The 18,204-nt window shown below is 41.8% G+C and overlaps 1 protein-coding gene across 1 annotated transcript in view; it reads left to right on the top strand.

Annotated features, from left to right (window-relative positions):
- The window catches only part of LOC121684804 (regulating synaptic membrane exocytosis protein 1-like), a 44,230-nt gene that overhangs the window by 7,145 nt on the left and 18,881 nt on the right, over positions 1-18,204 (top strand). Inside the window, 12 exon segments of the mRNA XM_042064887.1 lie at positions 260-277; positions 1,249-1,295; positions 2,008-2,123; positions 7,837-7,967; positions 9,302-9,473; positions 10,701-10,854; positions 11,439-11,495; positions 13,127-13,316; positions 13,589-13,687; positions 14,400-14,462; positions 16,813-16,929; positions 17,617-17,706. Coding sequence (XP_041920821.1) covers positions 260-277; positions 1,249-1,295; positions 2,008-2,123; positions 7,837-7,967; positions 9,302-9,473; positions 10,701-10,854; positions 11,439-11,495; positions 13,127-13,316; positions 13,589-13,687; positions 14,400-14,462; positions 16,813-16,929; positions 17,617-17,706 — 1,254 coding nt within the window.

The raw sequence follows: 18,204 nt of genomic DNA, 5'->3' as shown, positions 1-18,204 counted from the left end.
AAAAAAAAAAAAAAAGATTTACAATCATTATGCTGTGTTCATGATGTTAATAAATTATGCCTTTTAATCGTCAAAGATCCAAAAAAAAAAAAAGGTCTCTGTGAGATTTGCTTTAGCTGTTTTCTTTCTAACAGGTAATTTTGACAGGCATGAGCATAATGAAACTTGTGGCATGTTTATTTGTGTGCATATGAGGTTTGGTTTTTACCTTTGATAAAAAAAGATTTGTGTGTTGGTTTCTCTCCAAAACCTTGCGAAGGGTGCATAAAAGGCTTTAGTAAGTAGTGTTACTTTACTGCTAGAGGAACCTCTCATTGCCCCCCCCCCCCCTCCATGCTGCTCCCTGACCTCTGACCCTTAACCCCTGCACCATCCCTTTACAGTCCCGCTCCACATGTCTCCGCCTGTAGACCTCAGACTGGCCGACTGCAGTAACCGCCAATGACCGCTTAAAGCCATTTGGATTTAAAAGCTGGAGAATGCGATTGTGCCTGGGCATTATTATTATTATTATTATTATTATTATTATTATTATTATTATTATTATTATCACCATTTACTAACCACTGCCAGACCCATAATGTGGCCTTTCAATGAACTCCAAGTGCGGACGTTTGTCTTAAGTAGGCTAGCAAGTAGAGCATTTCTAATGGAATTGCTATGGTGGAGGCATGTAACTGTAAAGATTCATATAAAAAAGAGGAATGTTGCCTGGAATGATACAGATGGTTACTGCACAGAGTAGTGGACTGTAGGTTATGCCGTTTTCATGACAACAGACGATGCAAATCCCATTCGCCACTTTTCCTGTCTTCAAACCTACTATATTACTATATGTCCAATGTATGATATAGCTTGTTTACCTGTAAGTGGGTGAGGGCTAGGCATGTGTGTGTGTGTGTGTGTGTGTGTGTGTGTGTGTGTGTGTGTGTGTGTGTGTGAGAGAGAGAGAGAGAGAGAGATTGTGTGTGTGTGTGTGTGTGTGTGTGTGTGTGTGTGTGTGTGTGTGTGTGTGTGAGAGAGAGAGAGAATGTGTGTGAGAGAGAGAGTGAGTGAAAGAGAGAGAGAGAGAGAGAGAGAGAGAGAGAGAATGTGTGTGTGTGTGTGTGAGAGAGAGAATGTGTGTGTGTGTGAGAGAGAGAGAGTGAGAGAGAGAAAGAGAATATGTGTGTGTGTGTGTGTGTTTTATGTAAAAGACTTCACTAAGAAATCCACAGTGCTGCTCACTGCCTGTCCTCTCTTTTTCAGTGACATACCAAGAATCCCAGAAACATCCCATCCTCCATTAGAATCTAGTAAGCATCATCTCTGGGGCTCTGTCCTGATCCCCAGGGTCTCTTTCACAACAACACACAACAAACACAACTCTCAGAAAGACATATCCCACAACAATAACTCTGTTTATCATTGAAATATGCTCAAAAATACATCTACTGTTGTTCACACTTGCTTAATTTACGGTCGTATATGCATACCTGTATGTCATAGACAATTGACATAATAATTTCTTAGCTTCTGTGACTTCACAACATATACACTAACTACATACCGGTAATTGGTCCATATTTGTATGTATTTTCTATGAGGTAATGATATATACTATGTCATCATGAATGCTGTATATTATCCAGCAGACACTTATGTGAAGGAACTTACAATATTGCTCCCGTAGTGTCGGTGTTGACAGCACCATTCTCATTCAGTCACAGGAGCAACCAAGAACTAACAAAGCCTGACCTGACATATTCACAAGATGTTTTGCACCAAATAATATTTAATGTTACACAACAATAATGTTTTATTTATAACAACCATGTGAAATAACATTATACATTTAATATAATGATCTTTGTTTGATTTTGGATTTCCAATTGGACCTTATTAAGTCTCAGTTACTGATTTGTGTAGCGGAGGATCAGGTCGTCTGTATTACTCTCTCTCTCTCTGTTGACTGATTGTCTGCTCGGATACTGACCGCACCTCCTGTTGCTCTTCCACACGCTCCAGCAGGTTCGAGCTCCTTCGAGTCCCAGAAGATGGAGCGGCCCGTCATCTCTATCCTCTCCCCGTCCAGCCCCGGAGGCCTGCGGGACGCCCCCCAGACCCTGCCCGGACAGCTCTCAGTAAGTCACCCACGTCACAGAATACGCTCACATGACCTGATATACAGTAGGTACCAGACACTGCCCAGACAGCTCTCAGTAAGTCACCCACGTCACAGAATACGCTCACGTGACCTGATATACAGTAGGTACCAGACCCTGCCCAGACAGCTCTCAGTAAGTCACCCACGTCACAGAATACGCTCAAGTCTCTGATATACAGTAGGCACCAGACCTTGCCCGGACAGCTCTCAGTAAGTCACCCACGTCACAGAATACACTCAAGTCCCTGATATACGTACCCCTCTGTACACATGTGATATGGGTTAGATCCAATTTGTAAGACTCCCAAGACTACCCTAGTGTCATCTGATGTCTGTGGTCATTTGGTTAAAGGCTCATTCGATCATATCTAAAAAGGTGCCTCAGATGGCTTTTGTTAATATTAATGCAGCAAACCCTCAGTACACATATGATTTGGATTAGATCTACTTTGTAAGACTTCAGCCTGTGTCATAATGTAATTATGACCGCCGCGCAGCGAAGCGGCGGTCATATAGGTTTAGTCAGATTTTTTTTTTTTTTTTTTTTTTTCTTTTTCGCATGCCCAAATTTCCGTCAATGATTCCCGGGACACTTAAAGACCGGGGTACACGAAACTTGGTGGACATGTAACCCCACATGGATAGCATGGAACCATCGTTTTTCGTTTTGATCTGTAGCCCCCCCGCTGAATTGGACCCCCCGAAAGGAGGGTAGGGCAGACACAGTTTTCTGTGAATATCTCGAAAACCGTAGGGTTTAGGAGGACCATTTTTTTTTTGTATGTTGATCTCAAGGGGCCATGTCAACCCATTCCATAACCACTCATTTCATGTATAGCGCCACCTAGTTAAACACAAAAAAGTAAAAATGAGGTGGTGTAATTGAAGGTATCTGTGACCTAACATAGTCAAAACTGCACGAAATTGGAAGTGTAGGATCATTATGACACCCTCTGTATGCACGCCAAGTTTTGTGGAATTCCGTTCATGGGGGGCCACACAATAAATTAATTTATGTTACTATACACCAACTGGCCTGTAGGTGGCCGGAGACAGTTTTCTGTGAATATCTTGAGAACCGTAGGGCCGAGGAGGTCCACCTTTTTTTTTGTATGTTGGTCTTAAGGGGGCATGTCAACCCATCCCATTACCACTTATTTCATGTATAGCGCCACTTAGTTAAAAATTAAAAAGCAAAAAATTAGGTGTTTTCATCTCAATATCTCTGGCTGACAAGGTCAAAACTGCACGAAATTAAAAGTGTAGGATCATTATGACACCCTCTGAATGCATGCCAAGTTTTGTGTACTTTCGTTCATGGGGGGCCTTACAATAAAATAATTTATGTGTACATTTAGTGACGTACACCAACAAGGATTCCTGGGACACTGAAAGACCAGGGTACACAAAACTTGGTGGGCATGTAACCCCACATGGATAGCATGGAACCATCGTTTTTCGTTTTGATCTGCAGCCCCCCCGCTGGACTGGACCCCCCGAAAGGAGGGTAGGGCAGACACAGTTCTCTGTGAATCTTTTATGGTATGTTGGTCTCAAGGGCCCACATCAACCTGGCTCATAATCACTCATTTGTGATTTGCCCCCCCCCCCCCCCCTTTGGAAGTTAAAAGTGGGTTGAAAAAATAATGGACACTTCCTACAAGGACTGTAATTTACCGCAGCGAACATCTAATAAGGACAGGACGATGTTCACATGAAGTGTAAGTGAGGATGAAGTGAGGATGTTTATCGGACATGCTTGGTTTTAAAGGAGAATTCCGGTGTGATATTGACCTAAAGTGTATTGAAACATGATACCGAGTGTGAACGTATGTCTCATAGCCCATCTCGACTTGTCCCCTGCACTCCAAAATCTGGCGCTAGTTAGCCGATGCTACCAACAGCTTTTTCAGTAGTGGTGCTTCGGCATCGGGCTAGCCATGCAAATAAATCACTGTTTTACACCCATTTACGAGGCTCAATGTATCTCCACACTTCATTGGTAGACTTCCGAGGGCCCTGACATTTAAAACGAGACATTGAGAACTTTGAAAAAGCACTGGTAGTTTACTTACAAGACGATTTATACAGACAGTATCTTCACGAAGTTTAATGTTTGCAGCCATCTTGAATTTAGTCACGATAAGTCGAGCAACGAGTAAGAATGAACAGGTATGATAAGGGATCAGATTCCAAAAATAATTCAGTGGAAATGCATGGATTCCAGTTTCTTCCAGTAGCAGCAACTGGAATCCATGCATTTCCACTGAATTATTTTTGGAATCTGATCCCTTATCATACCTGTTCATTCTTACTCGTTGCTCGACTTATCGTGACTAAATTCAAGATGGCTGCAAACGCTAAACTTCGTGAAGATACTGTCTGTATAAATCGTCTTGTAAGTAAACTACCAGTGCTTTTTCAAAGTTCTCAATGTCTCGTTTTAAATGTCAGGGCCCTCGGAAGTCTACCAATGAAGTGTGGAGATACATTGAGCCTCATAAATGGGTGTAAAACAGTGATTTATTTGCATGGCTAGCCCGATGCCGAAGCACCACTATTGAAAAAGCTGTTGGTAGCATCGGCTAACTAGCGCCAGATTTTGGAGTGCAGGGGACAAGCCAAGATGTGCTATGAGACATACGTTCACACTCGGTATCATGTTTCAATACACTTTAGGTCAATATCACACCGGAATTCTCCTTTAACTGCAGGTACGTTAATCTTGTAATATCAATAAGGACCTAGGTAATGTTACCGTTAGCGTTGGTTGAGTGATGGAGGCCCATTTGATTGATTGCATTTGTAGAAAACTATAAATGCGGTTATACCAAGCAAATTGATAGCAGCACTGTTTGTATCTTTCGACTGTCATTTATTGCACGTGCTACAAAATCATTCTGTGCAATGGAAGATTTACCAACGTTACACCGGTCTGATACAGTTTTGCCTATACATGTGTGAGACTGAGACGCCTGTTTATTTTGTTTTAAGTGCGTGCAGGGTGTGAGAGGGGAATCGATGTGCTTTGATTCCAGCTTGGTAGTTGTAGTCTGTGAAATTAAAAAGCACGTGTGTGTGAAGTATCCAAACAATGACACCTTCATTTCATTATGGCTGCTTTAGCAACACACCTTAAGCTACTGTGTAGTGGGTCCCATTTAGAAGTGGCTACTTCATTCGCGCTTTCCTTGACTCATGGAACTGCGTGAATGTTATTACAACTTTTCGCCACGATATGGCAGTTTAAGTCCGCTTGATACTGTAAGTCGTAAGCCATTGGTTTCCAAAGGAGATTTTATTTGTGTCGCCAGCATAGCCTATTGACAATGTATGTTGTAAATAGGCCTACCTTATAATCCTACCTGTAGCTTAGGGAAGCTAACCGCTTTCTATTAGGATCTAGTTTGTTAGTTACAGTTTTGTCATAACTCCCTAATGCATTTTTGCATTTAGAATAGCCAGAGCGTGTATATCTCAATCTGAAAATTAAACAATATCGGGTGCCTATGGACTAGGCTGGGTGAACCCAGCCTGATCTGCCCGCTATTTATTTTTTGATTTCTTAAAAGATTGAGCTTGGTCTGATGAAAGCCAGACTAGCCATGGACCTCAGTTACACAATGCAAGGGAACATGAATCAGCCTATATTTGCACGAACAATAACGGACAAAAGCTCTTCAACTTTGGCCCGTTAAAATGTGTATGAACAGTCTAGCGACGCATTTCATCAAGGCCCATTTGGACATGTCAGTTATTTGCACCACTGGTTAGATGTAAAACAGCATTTCGTTTCAGACTACTGTTACTTAATTTGTGCATTAACAATAACGTTTCAGACTACTGTTACTTAATTTGTGCATTGACAATAAAGTATTACATGAACTAAAGATGACTAAAATCTTATGTAGAAGAAGAAATATTCACAAAAAATCCATCCATCCAAAAATGACCTTTGTTTTTGATAGCTGTTGAAAACGGCATGGAACTGACAGAGATGTTTTTGTTTATAAATACATAAAAAATAAATAAATAAATAAATAACATTATGCTGATACCTTTTGCTTTTCCCAAATACAATGTAGCCTACAGGTGTAAGTGACCTTTCATCAATCCAGTTTCAATGGATGAACTGTGATGACCTGCCCTACTTGTGATTGTTTAGAGATTTTAAAGGTTTTATAACAATGCTACATCTTCTTTGGCTATTCTACAATCTATTCACCTTTTCAGCACAAGTAGGCTACTTTCTGTGCAGCCGCACACACACACTCAGGCATGCCAAACAAGCATACACAAAAGTTTCAAGAGTGGGGGATGGAGTAAAAGATGGAGACAAATTGAAGTGTGATTTATTTTCGCGGAATGGATGTACAGGACTGAGCGGCGGTCATATTTTGTACCGCTATGCGGTACATCTAGTTGTAAATGGTGAATGGTGAATGGTAAATGCATTGCATTTATATAACACTTTTTCACTCCTCCGAGCACTCAAAGCGCTTTACAATTTTATGCGCATTCACCCATTCATACACACACTCATACACTGATGAAGGAGGTAAGGCACCAACCTGCTCATTGGGAGCACTTTGGTGTTTAGTGTTTTGCTCAAAAACACTTCAACAGGGTCAGGAGGAGTCAGGCTCAAACGAGGAATCCCTCCGGTTACTGGACGACTCCTCTACCTCCTGAGCTACCTCCACTGCCGCCCATTGTGCAGAATTTTTATCATAGTATTATTCCTCCTACTAAATGCAAAAGCCTCCCAATGTGCCAAGACAGTCATACATCATGGATAAAATTATTGTAATCTTAGGTTTAGTTCTTTGAGCTCTGCGGTCAATAAAATCAAAGTCAGCTTAAAAAGGTGTCTCATATGTCTTTTCTTGCCAGCATACACAGCCTAGATGCCAACATGCATACATGTACCAGCAGGATGAAGTTCAAATAGGTGTCAGAGAAGCAAGCAGTATAGTTTAGTATATATACAGTACAGTATAGTAAAGTATATATACAGTACTCTGAGGGAAATTTGGTCTCTGCATTTATCCCAATCCGTGAATTAGTGAAACACACTCGGCACACAGTGAACACACAGTGAGGTGAAGCACACACTAATCCCGACGCAGTGAGCTGCCTGCTACAGTGGCGCTCGGGGATTAGGTGCCTTGCTCAAGGGCACTTCAGCTGTTCCTACTGGTCAGGGTTTGAACTGGCAACCCTCCGGTTACAAGTCCAAAGCGCTAACCAGTAGGCCACGGCTGTCCCACAAGATGCAGCAAGATGATGGCAGCGGAATCCGTGCTTGCCATACACTAGAAAAATTATATGAAAACTGATGCTATCTTTTACACCAGCAAATGAGTTTGGTTCCAAAACGATATATCTCCATTTTTAAAACCATTGAAAAGTCATGTCATTTAATTGTGTATAGATTAAGTAGATAAATCAAACAACAATACCCAATTACAGTTCTACTGAAATTACTTGGAAAACAAAATGTAAAAAAAATTATTTATGAAAAAAATGATTTATAAAAATGCATTAAAATGGAGGATATACTGTAGCATTTTGGACCCAAACTCTTGGAATAGATATGCACCTGACTGGATGAGGATGCATGTGAAATGGCTTGATATTTGAGGAGTGTGTGCTGTGTGATGATAGATTTTAAACTCTCGTCTCTGCAGATGAAGATGTGGTACGATAAGGTTGGACACCAGCTGATAGTCAACGTTCTCCAGGCCATCGATCTGCCGGCCAGGCTAGATGGTCGACCCAGGAACCCCTATGTCAAAATGTACTTCCTGCCCGATCGCAGGTACACAACATTTCCCGCACATTGCAGTCTAATGTCACTTAAATCACCCATTGCATTACAGTTTTTTCTCGATTGCTTTTACCTGCTTAAGTAAACTAGAACCCACTTGGTCTTCATGACTACTTTCTTTGCACAGCAGAAGTCATCTCTTGCGAATGTGTTCACACATTTTCATTGGGTTCACACATTTCTCACACCCTTTTGCAAAACAGTTAACACAGGTGTCATTCAAAAGCCCCAAACTCTATTGGTTTTCTCATGCTAAACAAAAGGAAAACATCTTTTCACAGGTGGTATAGATTCCTTGCATAAGTCTGAATCTCTGATACACCTGTGTGAAACTCCTTTGCACAATTCTTCAATCAGCAATCATTCATTATACATAAGAGATGTCTGTTCTGTGTTGCTATTTGCAAGTATGGATCTAATGCACATTTAGACAAAGTACTGTATTGCCTATTTGGTGGAGAAAACAGTACAAAAGGTGTTTACTGTAGGTCTATTTCGATGAAAAATGACAAGTTGTAGTTCAATGAAATTTACTGTATCTTGCTAGGTGTTTACTGTATGTCTTACATGTCAATGGCAGTTACATCTTGGGAGGAATGAATAAATTATTTTTTTATTCAGTACATTTTGTCTTTTCACAGTTTTTTTCTGATAGGCCTACCAGAAAAATGAGAAAGTAATGGAACAGACATAGCAAAAATGCTCATTTTGAGAACTAGATTTTGCATTTTGTTGTCCAGTGTGTAATGATTGATTAAAGAGTGTTTTTTAATTGGCAACAAGTTGTAGTGTTTGAAGGCAAGATTTGCTTTTGCTGCATGTTTTAAGTGTTTTGAGAGAGTAACAGCCTTTTACAAGCAAAATGTGTCATTTTGTCCAGAGTGCTTTTGTTCAGACACGGGTGTTAACTGTTTTGAGAGTGTGATTTCAGAGTTGACACAGGTATCAAAACGATCGAGAAAAACTGTAATTCTATCTGGGCTATGGAGAGTAAGTGGAGATATGCTGGTATGCTGTATGTAAGAGCATTATATTCTTGCTGTATTACATGCAGTATTTAAGAGTGATATGAGAATATGAAAATATATTGTACTGTATTATTAAAATAATATCAGTATTAAACAAATGTACAGTATTCTCATAATAACATCAATACTGATTAAGTGTGAGACTAAATAACTGATGAAAAAAATACTATTTATGGTTGGACACTTTATTTTAGTTCAGCACAGCTTCTTCTATTCATTGTTGCATGTACTGTATATACTATGTACTGTATGTGTAATGTTTATTTCTAATAAACATTGTGTGTGTGTGTGTTCCAGTGATAAGAGTAAAAGGAGAACGAAAACAGTGAAAAAGAGTCTGGAACCCAAGTGGAACCAGACGTTCCTATACTCTCATGTGCACCGGCGTGACTTCAGAGAACGTATGCTGGAGATCACCATATGGGACCAACCCAGAATTCAGGAGGAGGAGAGTGACTTCCTGGGAGAGGTGTGTGTGTGTGTGTGTGTGTGTGTGTGCGCGCGCGTGTGTGTGTGTGTGTGTGTGTGTGTGTGTGTGTGTGTGTGTGTGTGTGTATGTGTGTGTGTCTCTGTCTGTCTGTCTGTCTGTCTTCAATATATTTGTGTATCAGAGTGTATGTGTGTATGTGTGTGTGTGTGTGTCTCTCTCTGTCTGTCTGTCTGTCTGTCTGTCTGTCTGTCTGTCTGTCTGTCTGTGTGTGTGTCTTCAATATATTTGTGTGTCAGAGTGTATGTGCATGCTTGTATATGTGTGTGTGTGTGTGTCCCTATGCTCTGTTAAGCAATATATGAATGCAGTTACGAAGAAGTGTAATCTCTTCTCAAAACTCTCGCAAATATATAAGCGTTAAGCACATCACAGATGACACAGAACTTAAACCACACCGCCCCTCAGAGGAGCCTGCATCCCAAACTCCATCACTAACTAAAACATAACTGTCCCTTCTCTAGGGCTCTCATATGGCTCATCTTCGCTGCCACTCTGTCTACTTTCAGACGCTGGCATTCTCCGTCCCCGGCGCTGTTATTTTTAAATCTATAAACACAGGTGCCCTGTTTTAGGTCAGCCCGTCCCGTGGATAAAGAGCACTCCAGAGCCAGGCCTGTGTCAAACAAACACCCGCCGCCGCCACAGGACGAGTTATGGACGGAACTCAGGCGGGATTCAGGGGTGGCACACTCACTAGGCTGTGCGCTAGGTTAGGCCAATGGCGACTCACGTGTAGGGCTTGTATAACATTCCGTCTGGACCTCGTGCCAACCCCTATAAGGTTGCACTTGGGTGTGATTACATGACTGAACATGTCTATAGGCGTACTCTCTATGTACTGTGGAGGAGGATGTTCCAGGTTTGTTATATATATATATATATATATATATATACACACAGTATATATAATACGTACATACTTCCAACTCACTGGATTTGATCACTAATTTACATCAAAATCAGATCTATTTGGAATTACATTTCCTATACGTTCGCCTTTTTGTGTATGTGTGTGTGTGTGTGTGTGTGTGTGTGTGTGTGTGTGTGTGTGTGTGTGTAAATGCTGAATGATTTGGACCATCATGGTGTCTTCCCGCTAATGGATGCGAACTCAATGGCCGTTTACGGGTAATAGATAGCTGTGATGGCTTCTATGTGAGGGGTGTGTGTGTGTGTGTGGGTGTGCTAACATGTGTGCTGCTGCAGATCCTGATCGAGCTGGAGACGGCCCTGCTGGACGACAAGCCCCACTCGTACAAGCTGCAGACGCATGACGTCTCGTCCATCCCCCTGCCCAACCCCTCGCCATACCTCCCGCGCAGACACCTGCACCCCGACTCGCCCGCCAAGAGGCTACAACGTAAGTCTGTGTGTGAAGAGAAAGGGAGAGAGAGAGAAAGAGATGGAGAAAGAATGAGAGAGAGTCTGTGTGTGGAGAGAGAGAGGGAGAGATGGAGAAAGAGAGATGAAGAAAGAGTGAGTGAGAGATACCTATAGCTTTGGCAGTAAAGCATCATTTCCTTTGATTTGAGAGAGTATGTACCACTGGTGCCTCAGTAATTGTTAGAATATACAGTATTCTAGTAAAATCATTGACGTAATGTAAATAAATGTAGATATTGTAGATAAGATATCATGTAGATATTAAGACATGTAGATAAATAAATGTTCTCATGTATATGGTTTCCTTAGCAGTTTTTCATGAATCAAATGACCTATCTTATAGTGGGCCTATATGGGTGGGTTATGGGTATAGCTATCTTATTGTGGGTCTATATGGGCTTTTCATTTGTCTCTGTCTAAATGTGTTTCAATGCATATGCTGTCCTCATATTTTCCAACTGTTCCACTCACCCTCTTTATACTGTATGTGTGCCATGTGTTGTGTGTTAATTGTTGTGTGTGTGTCTGTGTGTCTGTATGTGTTTATCCATCACAACGCAGGATCTCAGCGCATCACAGAAACTGATTATGATGATGCTATTGGCGTAGTGGCCACAGGTGGGTGGGGGGCATGGCAACAGTTACTGTGACGAAGCATCTGCATCTGTGCTTCACACTTGTAGACATCTATCCCAACGGAGGGGGTGGGGGGGGGGGGTAGGTGGTGACACGACAACCAGCCCTCAGCACTCATGAAGGTCTCCCTTGTTGTCGTGGAGACAGTGGCGTGAATCCTCGGTGCTGATTTCAGATTCGTGAGGAGCACACCACCAACGCAGAGGCCATTTTTGTCCACTACGTCATACCGTGACATTCACACAGACAAGCGCTGACTTTTACACTCTCTATGGGAGGTTCAAGACAACACAATCCTCACGCACATGTTTACGGTAATTTCCTGTGTATTAGCCGCATTGTGTATAAACCGCAGGACAGTGTTTTATGCAAGTTAAAAGAAACAAAACCATATTAATACCATATTAACTGCCCCTGTGTATCAACCTCATAGCTGAAGAAATATTGTATATTATATATGTATATATATATATATACATATTATATATGTATAAGCCGCGGCTAATAGTTGGGAAATTATGGTTGGGTTGAGTGGGCCTAATTTACGGTAGTCCCTAATGTTCCTAACAGTCCCTAATGTAAAGCAAGTGGTCCCTTTGTTTATGTCTACTGAGGATTCACGCCAAAAGTCTCATCTTCTGACGGTCCCTCTGCACTACTGGTGAGTGTAGGGCCTGATGAACTCCATGCACACGGCTGGTTGTGCATGACGGAAGACAAGCAGAAAGAGACGGAGAAGATAAGATGGACATAGTTCTCTTTCTGATGTGATCTTTCGTTATTTCTTTTTATCGGACGCAAACCCGTTTGTTTTATTTCTTACTTTTACCTGTAACCTTTTTGTATTTCTCTCGATGCATGGTAGATTAATGAACAGGTGAAGATGCTCAGCTCTCGATTTTATTTATTTTATTTATTTTTTCAAAATCAGATTATCTCAGTGAGTCTAAATCTCCAGTGTCATTCAGGAGGTCGTTGACATCAACTGATTACAGTAATAAAATGTACACAGGAAGCCTGTAGACTTAATAAGACAAAATATTCAGTCAACAATAGCTCCTCGTCATGAAAAATAGTTGAAACTACCATTTCAGTAATCTGCCCAATAGTCCCTGTTGCTTGGTACAATGGTCCTTATCAACTATGTCAGACCACAATTTATCATTTATCCATGACTTTGAACCATTTTTTACATGATCAGTCTGGGATATGTTTGAGATTTTGAAAAAAAGAGGAGAGCTGGTGTCTTTATTATTTGTATTGTAGTCTAGCTGGCATGATTAGTCTGGCAAATGGTGTAAAATGGACACATACACATACCGTATTTCACACTTGTCCAACAGCATGACAGTATTCAGTATGAATAAAGAGCATTGTGACACTAACCTGGGCATATCTGTTGTTGCTTTTAATTAAGCAATGAAATTGGTTTATATTCTATCTTGCCTTTTTCTTTCCCTCTCTCTCTCTCTCTCTCTCTCTCTCTCTCTCTCTATCTCGCTCGCTCACTCTCTCTCTCTGTCCTCACCTTTCCTCTTTCCGTCTCTTTAGTCCTCTCCTGTTTATGTGTGTTTATGCTCTAGTTTATGTGTCCACTTGTATATATTTTATAGCTGTGGAGAACCGCTCGCGGGATCGAGAGAGAGAGATGGAGAGAGGAAGACAGAGGGACAGAGGGTCCACCAGCCTGGAGGTCCCTGGAGATGCCCCGCGCCCCCCCCACCACCGCTCGCGCTCAGTGTCGCCCCATCGAGATGAGCAGAGCAGAGAGTGCTCACGACCCCCCCACATCCCAACACAGAGGTGAGACGCAGGGATACACAGGGATACACAGATACACACGCACACACACACACATGCATATGCACACACACACACACACACACACACACACACACACTTGTATATATACTGTACACACACACATACAGTACATTCACACACACGCACACACACACACACACACACACACACACACACACACACATACACAAGTGCGCACTTATGCTAACGCATACAATACACACGCATATACCCATGCTGACTGGTGCACACACTCTGTCCTCGTTCTCTAGGAGCTTGGATGAAGGTCATCACAACCGTCGCTCCCGATCCCCTACCCGGTACCAGGACTACCCCCGCGGTCACCAAGAGAGGGAATACGTGGACGAAAGGTAAAATCACATCTCTCTCACCGGTCCAACCCCACAGTAACCTTCTAAGCAACATGCTCAACTGGTTCTATACATTTGATTCCAATGTGTTGTCTCACAGTGTGTGCGGAAAGAGACTCAATTTTTTCGAATTTCATTGTCTTCGTTCTCTTTTCTCCTAAGCGCAAAGAGTACTCATGCACTCTCACGAACAGAAAGGACAGGGTTGTTGCTGTGCTGGAGGCATGTTAATAAATGCACTGTCATACACATAGTGGTTCTTGAACGCCATCTGTCTCTACTTCCCCATAAGCTGTTAACACGCCCCAGGGAGAGACTACAAGGCTGTTACTCCATGATGTACTTGACATTGATTTTTACATTAATTGAATTTTTACCCTGAATGGTATTATAGATGGCGACATTACGGATTCTAAGCCTTGTGGAGAAAGCTGAATTCTTTGAGATGCAATGTTGTGTGTGTGTGTGTGTGTGTGTGTGTGTGTGTTTTGGTTTGTTTGAAAAACATGGACTAAGTGCTTCTTTGTGTTATTTCTGGGACTTGTTCATTAATTACTAGTTAATAGTAGCTCTAGTTAATCCTTGGAGAAGTGTTTCCAACAAAAGGCCTGCTCATGTGTTTATCCGTGTTTTTGTTTTTCTGTGATTTGATCTGGGTTTGTTTTCCATCGTTGACTTCCTCATTCGTCATCCATCACCATGGTAATTGCAGTGAGGTCATCATGATGCACAGCTCGATGCGTGGTAGAAGTGCCGAGTGCCTGCACACCGCAAGGTAAAATGTCCGCTTCAGGAGTGGCTTCAGTTTGCATTTGGCTTTTTCTGCCAATCACCAATCAAACCTCCATTGACATCCTGGTTTTTACTGTCTCTCTATTAAAAAGAAGAAAATAAAATGTGTATATATATGTATATATATGTGTGTGTGTGTGTGTGTGTGTGTATGTTTTATAAATCTATCTATCTATCTATCTATCTATCTATCTATCTATCTATATATATGTTTGTATGTATAGAAATCTATGAAGTAAAATGATGAAGTGTGGGTCATTTGCCATTTTGAGATGTTTACACAGGCGCATGTCTGTTTAGCGTCGCCGCCTCTCCAGTACTTACATTCCATCAGGTTGAGTGTGTCTGTGTGTCTGTGTGTCTGTCTGTGTGTCTGTGTGTCTGTTTGTATGTGTGTGTGTGTGTGTGTGAATGATACGCAGACTCCATCATGTTCTTTCCACATACTCCAGCTCATGACACGAGGCTGATCGTCCGACTCTAGAACATTTCTGGCCCTGATATGGCCCAGGTCCGGTCCTGGTCCGGTCCTGGGTCAGCTACGACCTGCGTTCTGTCCAGTCGCGCCCAACAGACATAACTTCAGACGAGTGGAACTTTCCACTCGTCGGTGGCGCCCTGCCCGGACGCCCGTGCCAGCTGTCTCTAAAAGGAAACAGTTTAGTCACCTGTAGAATGAGCGCCATAGCTCACTCAAGTGTTATTGCGCTGCTTCGCCTGTCACCGAGCCTGTTTGTTGAATCTTCGATATAATAGCCTGAGCACACTCAGTCGTAAGCATTCAAGTCAAGGTGGTGGCAGGGTCTGTCAGGTCCACGTCACCTTTCGCTTGGCCATAGCTCTAATATGGCGCCGCTGAATTGACTTTACATGAAGCTGGTCCATAATTAAATCCAGAGCACATGCACGTGTAATAAACCTATCATAACAACTATGGCAGATATATAGTATCTACTAAAACGAGCAAGACAGACTAAGAGGACCTACTCTAGTCTATTCTCTGCAGTGCTATGTTTAGCTGTGTCAATAGTCTTTATATACAGTAGACATGTGAATGACAGTGTGTTGATGAGTTTGTATCATAGCGGGCCACTTCAAGTAAAGTTATTGTCTGTTGTTAGTTGAGTTTTATTTTTATTTTTTTTCATCTGCACTTGTTTTATCTCCTTCCTGCATGCACGCACACTACTATACTCACGTGAGCAGGAGCTCGTCTAAGTACAGTAGCTCTCTTCCTCCTAAGATGCCTCTCTTAGTCAATGGCATCCATAAGGAGTTCTACAGGTAAGGATGCTGCTTTGCCTGTCAGGATACATCCTTCCTTTCACACCGCCTCCATCTCCCCACCTCCACCAAATCCAGAATTCTGTGTGCCCCTTACCCCACCATTTTACCCATAATTCACAGTGAAGGTTAAACTTACTGTATGTCTGTCGGTGTAAATGTTACCTTGTGTTATTATGATATTTTGCCCAGTGTCCAGAGATCATGATTTTTTTTTTTCATCACATTTGGTATAGACAAATATGACGAACAAATTTGAACCAAATTATGTAATTTGTGTAGCATTCAGCCCTATTTTATTTGTTCACACTTAATCAATTTGTCCAGCTTCAGACATAGGTATGTCTGCATTCCATTAGTCTCCTTCTTAAAATAACTTTCCTGTCCAATGATTGTTGATTGTATATCCGTATATATCTGGATGGTTTATGCCGGTTATTGCATTACAGTAAGAGCTACAGTACTAGTGCATATGACAGACTCTCGTATGTATGTGAGAGGATGACCTCCAAGAGAACTGCCCAGTAAGCCTGCGCCTGTAGCTCAGACACAGAGAATAAGGCGTCTACATTCTCCTCTCTTCCAATCCCAAGGCAACCCCCTCAGACCCAGCGGAGCAGAATATGTCCCTTTCCCCACATTCTCATTTCTGTGGATGTTACTCTTCCTGCAACAGCAGTGCATTGAAAGCTATTAAAGACATCGACACTTAATTGTTGTTTAATTAAAAAAGCTGATAGCTGCATAGCTACAATGAAAGTGATTATCTATAGAGAAAATCCACAGAAAATGATGCACTTTGTTTGAACATAATTATTGATTTTTACTTAGTTTTAGTTTTAGTTTTCTATTAATTTTGTAAAAATTAGCATTTGCATGTTCATCTGTGCAGTCTTATGTTTTTGCATTCTATGCATGCATGATTACTCTTTAGTGCATGTGTGCTTCTCTCTCCCTGTGTGTGTGTGTGTGTGTGTGTGTGCGTGTGCGTGTGCGTGTGCGTGTGTGTGTGCGTGTGTGTGTGTGTGTGTGTGTGTGTGTGTGCACAGCTCAACTCTCCCTGCATGCTTAAAGACCAAGTCTCGACTGAGGTCGAATGGGGTCACTGCTACTCGCAGCACGATTACTCACCGTGTGCTCAGGTTTACAGACGAGATTACCATTCGGTAAGGGAAGCATACTAACCAGTGGGCCCCAGTAATGAGGCAGCAGATAGCACCTACCCTTCATGAACCAGTATGCACTAAAATTTGCACTATAATTGTGCACTAATACTCATCAGATAGCTCATGCTACTTACTAGCAGACTAGCATACTAACTTGACCCATGATTTCCATTTACATTCATCAGTGGACACTTTTGCCCAAAGTCATAGCCCACTGTTTAGGTCCTATATAACCTATGGCAAATGATTGACCATTTAACCTTTATTAGGGTTTACACTATTTTACTATTTGAGTTTTCATTTCTCAATACCCCAGTGTAATGGTGTGAGTCCTCACTGATTACACACACACATACACACACACACAGACACACACACACACACAAGTTGTGAATCATACCAGTCAACAACCTCATGTCATTGAATGCCATCTCTCTGCTCTGGTTTAACCACCATGTTAAGATAAACCTGTCCAAGTTTGAGTTGTTATCTAACATGATGAATTTCTTTTTTGTTGTCCTTTTTTTGTCATCTCTTATTTTGTCTTTCCTTCCTTCCTTCCTTCCTTCCTTCCTTCCTTCCTTCCCTCCCTCCCTCCCTCCTTCCTTCTATCCCTCCCTCCCTCCCTCCCTCGCTCGCTCGTTCTCTTCTCTCCACCTCCATTGGACGGGCATGTTGTGAACCTAGTGATCTGCAGCCATCTCTTGACAGGGTTAGGAGCGCTAGTGCCAACTGTCTGAGGCCAGAGTCTAAATCCTATTCGCCCGAGAGAGAAAGGTACTCACCACACTGCCAGACCCCCCTTTCACCTCTCTCTCTCTCTCTCTCTCTCTCTCTCTCTCTCTCTCTCTCTCTCTCTCTCCATCTCCACCTCAAAGCACCTCCAGAGTCTGAGCACCCCTTGTCACCTGTGTCTCATGTCGTTAAGTAGCACTGTCATTTTCTTTTTTTTTACCAATGAATGTATCACACTAAGTGTTTCCCAGTTTCCATTGATGTATCAGCATTGCAACTATGAGGATTGAGACATTATGTTATGTAAAAATAGAATAACAATCGACAATCAACACATTACCACACTGTATATGAACTGTCATAGTTTTATTCATCATATATGACTGTTTTAAGATTTAGTGTCTACTGTATAAGGATTGGTTCTTACTGAATTACAGCATAGAATCCAAGAGAATTACATAAAATTAGCTCTATGAATTTTGGACTGAATTACACCACAGGACTGTCTTGATTGGATTGAATTAATCCACAAGAGTCCAC

The sequence above is a fragment of the Alosa sapidissima genome, chromosome 16 (assembly GCF_018492685.1).
Source record: "Alosa sapidissima isolate fAloSap1 chromosome 16, fAloSap1.pri, whole genome shotgun sequence".
In the NCBI taxonomy this organism is placed as follows: domain Eukaryota; kingdom Metazoa; phylum Chordata; class Actinopteri; order Clupeiformes; family Clupeidae; genus Alosa; species Alosa sapidissima.
Note: the sequence above shows the minus strand (reverse complement) of the source record. Positions and strands in the feature narration are given on the sequence as shown.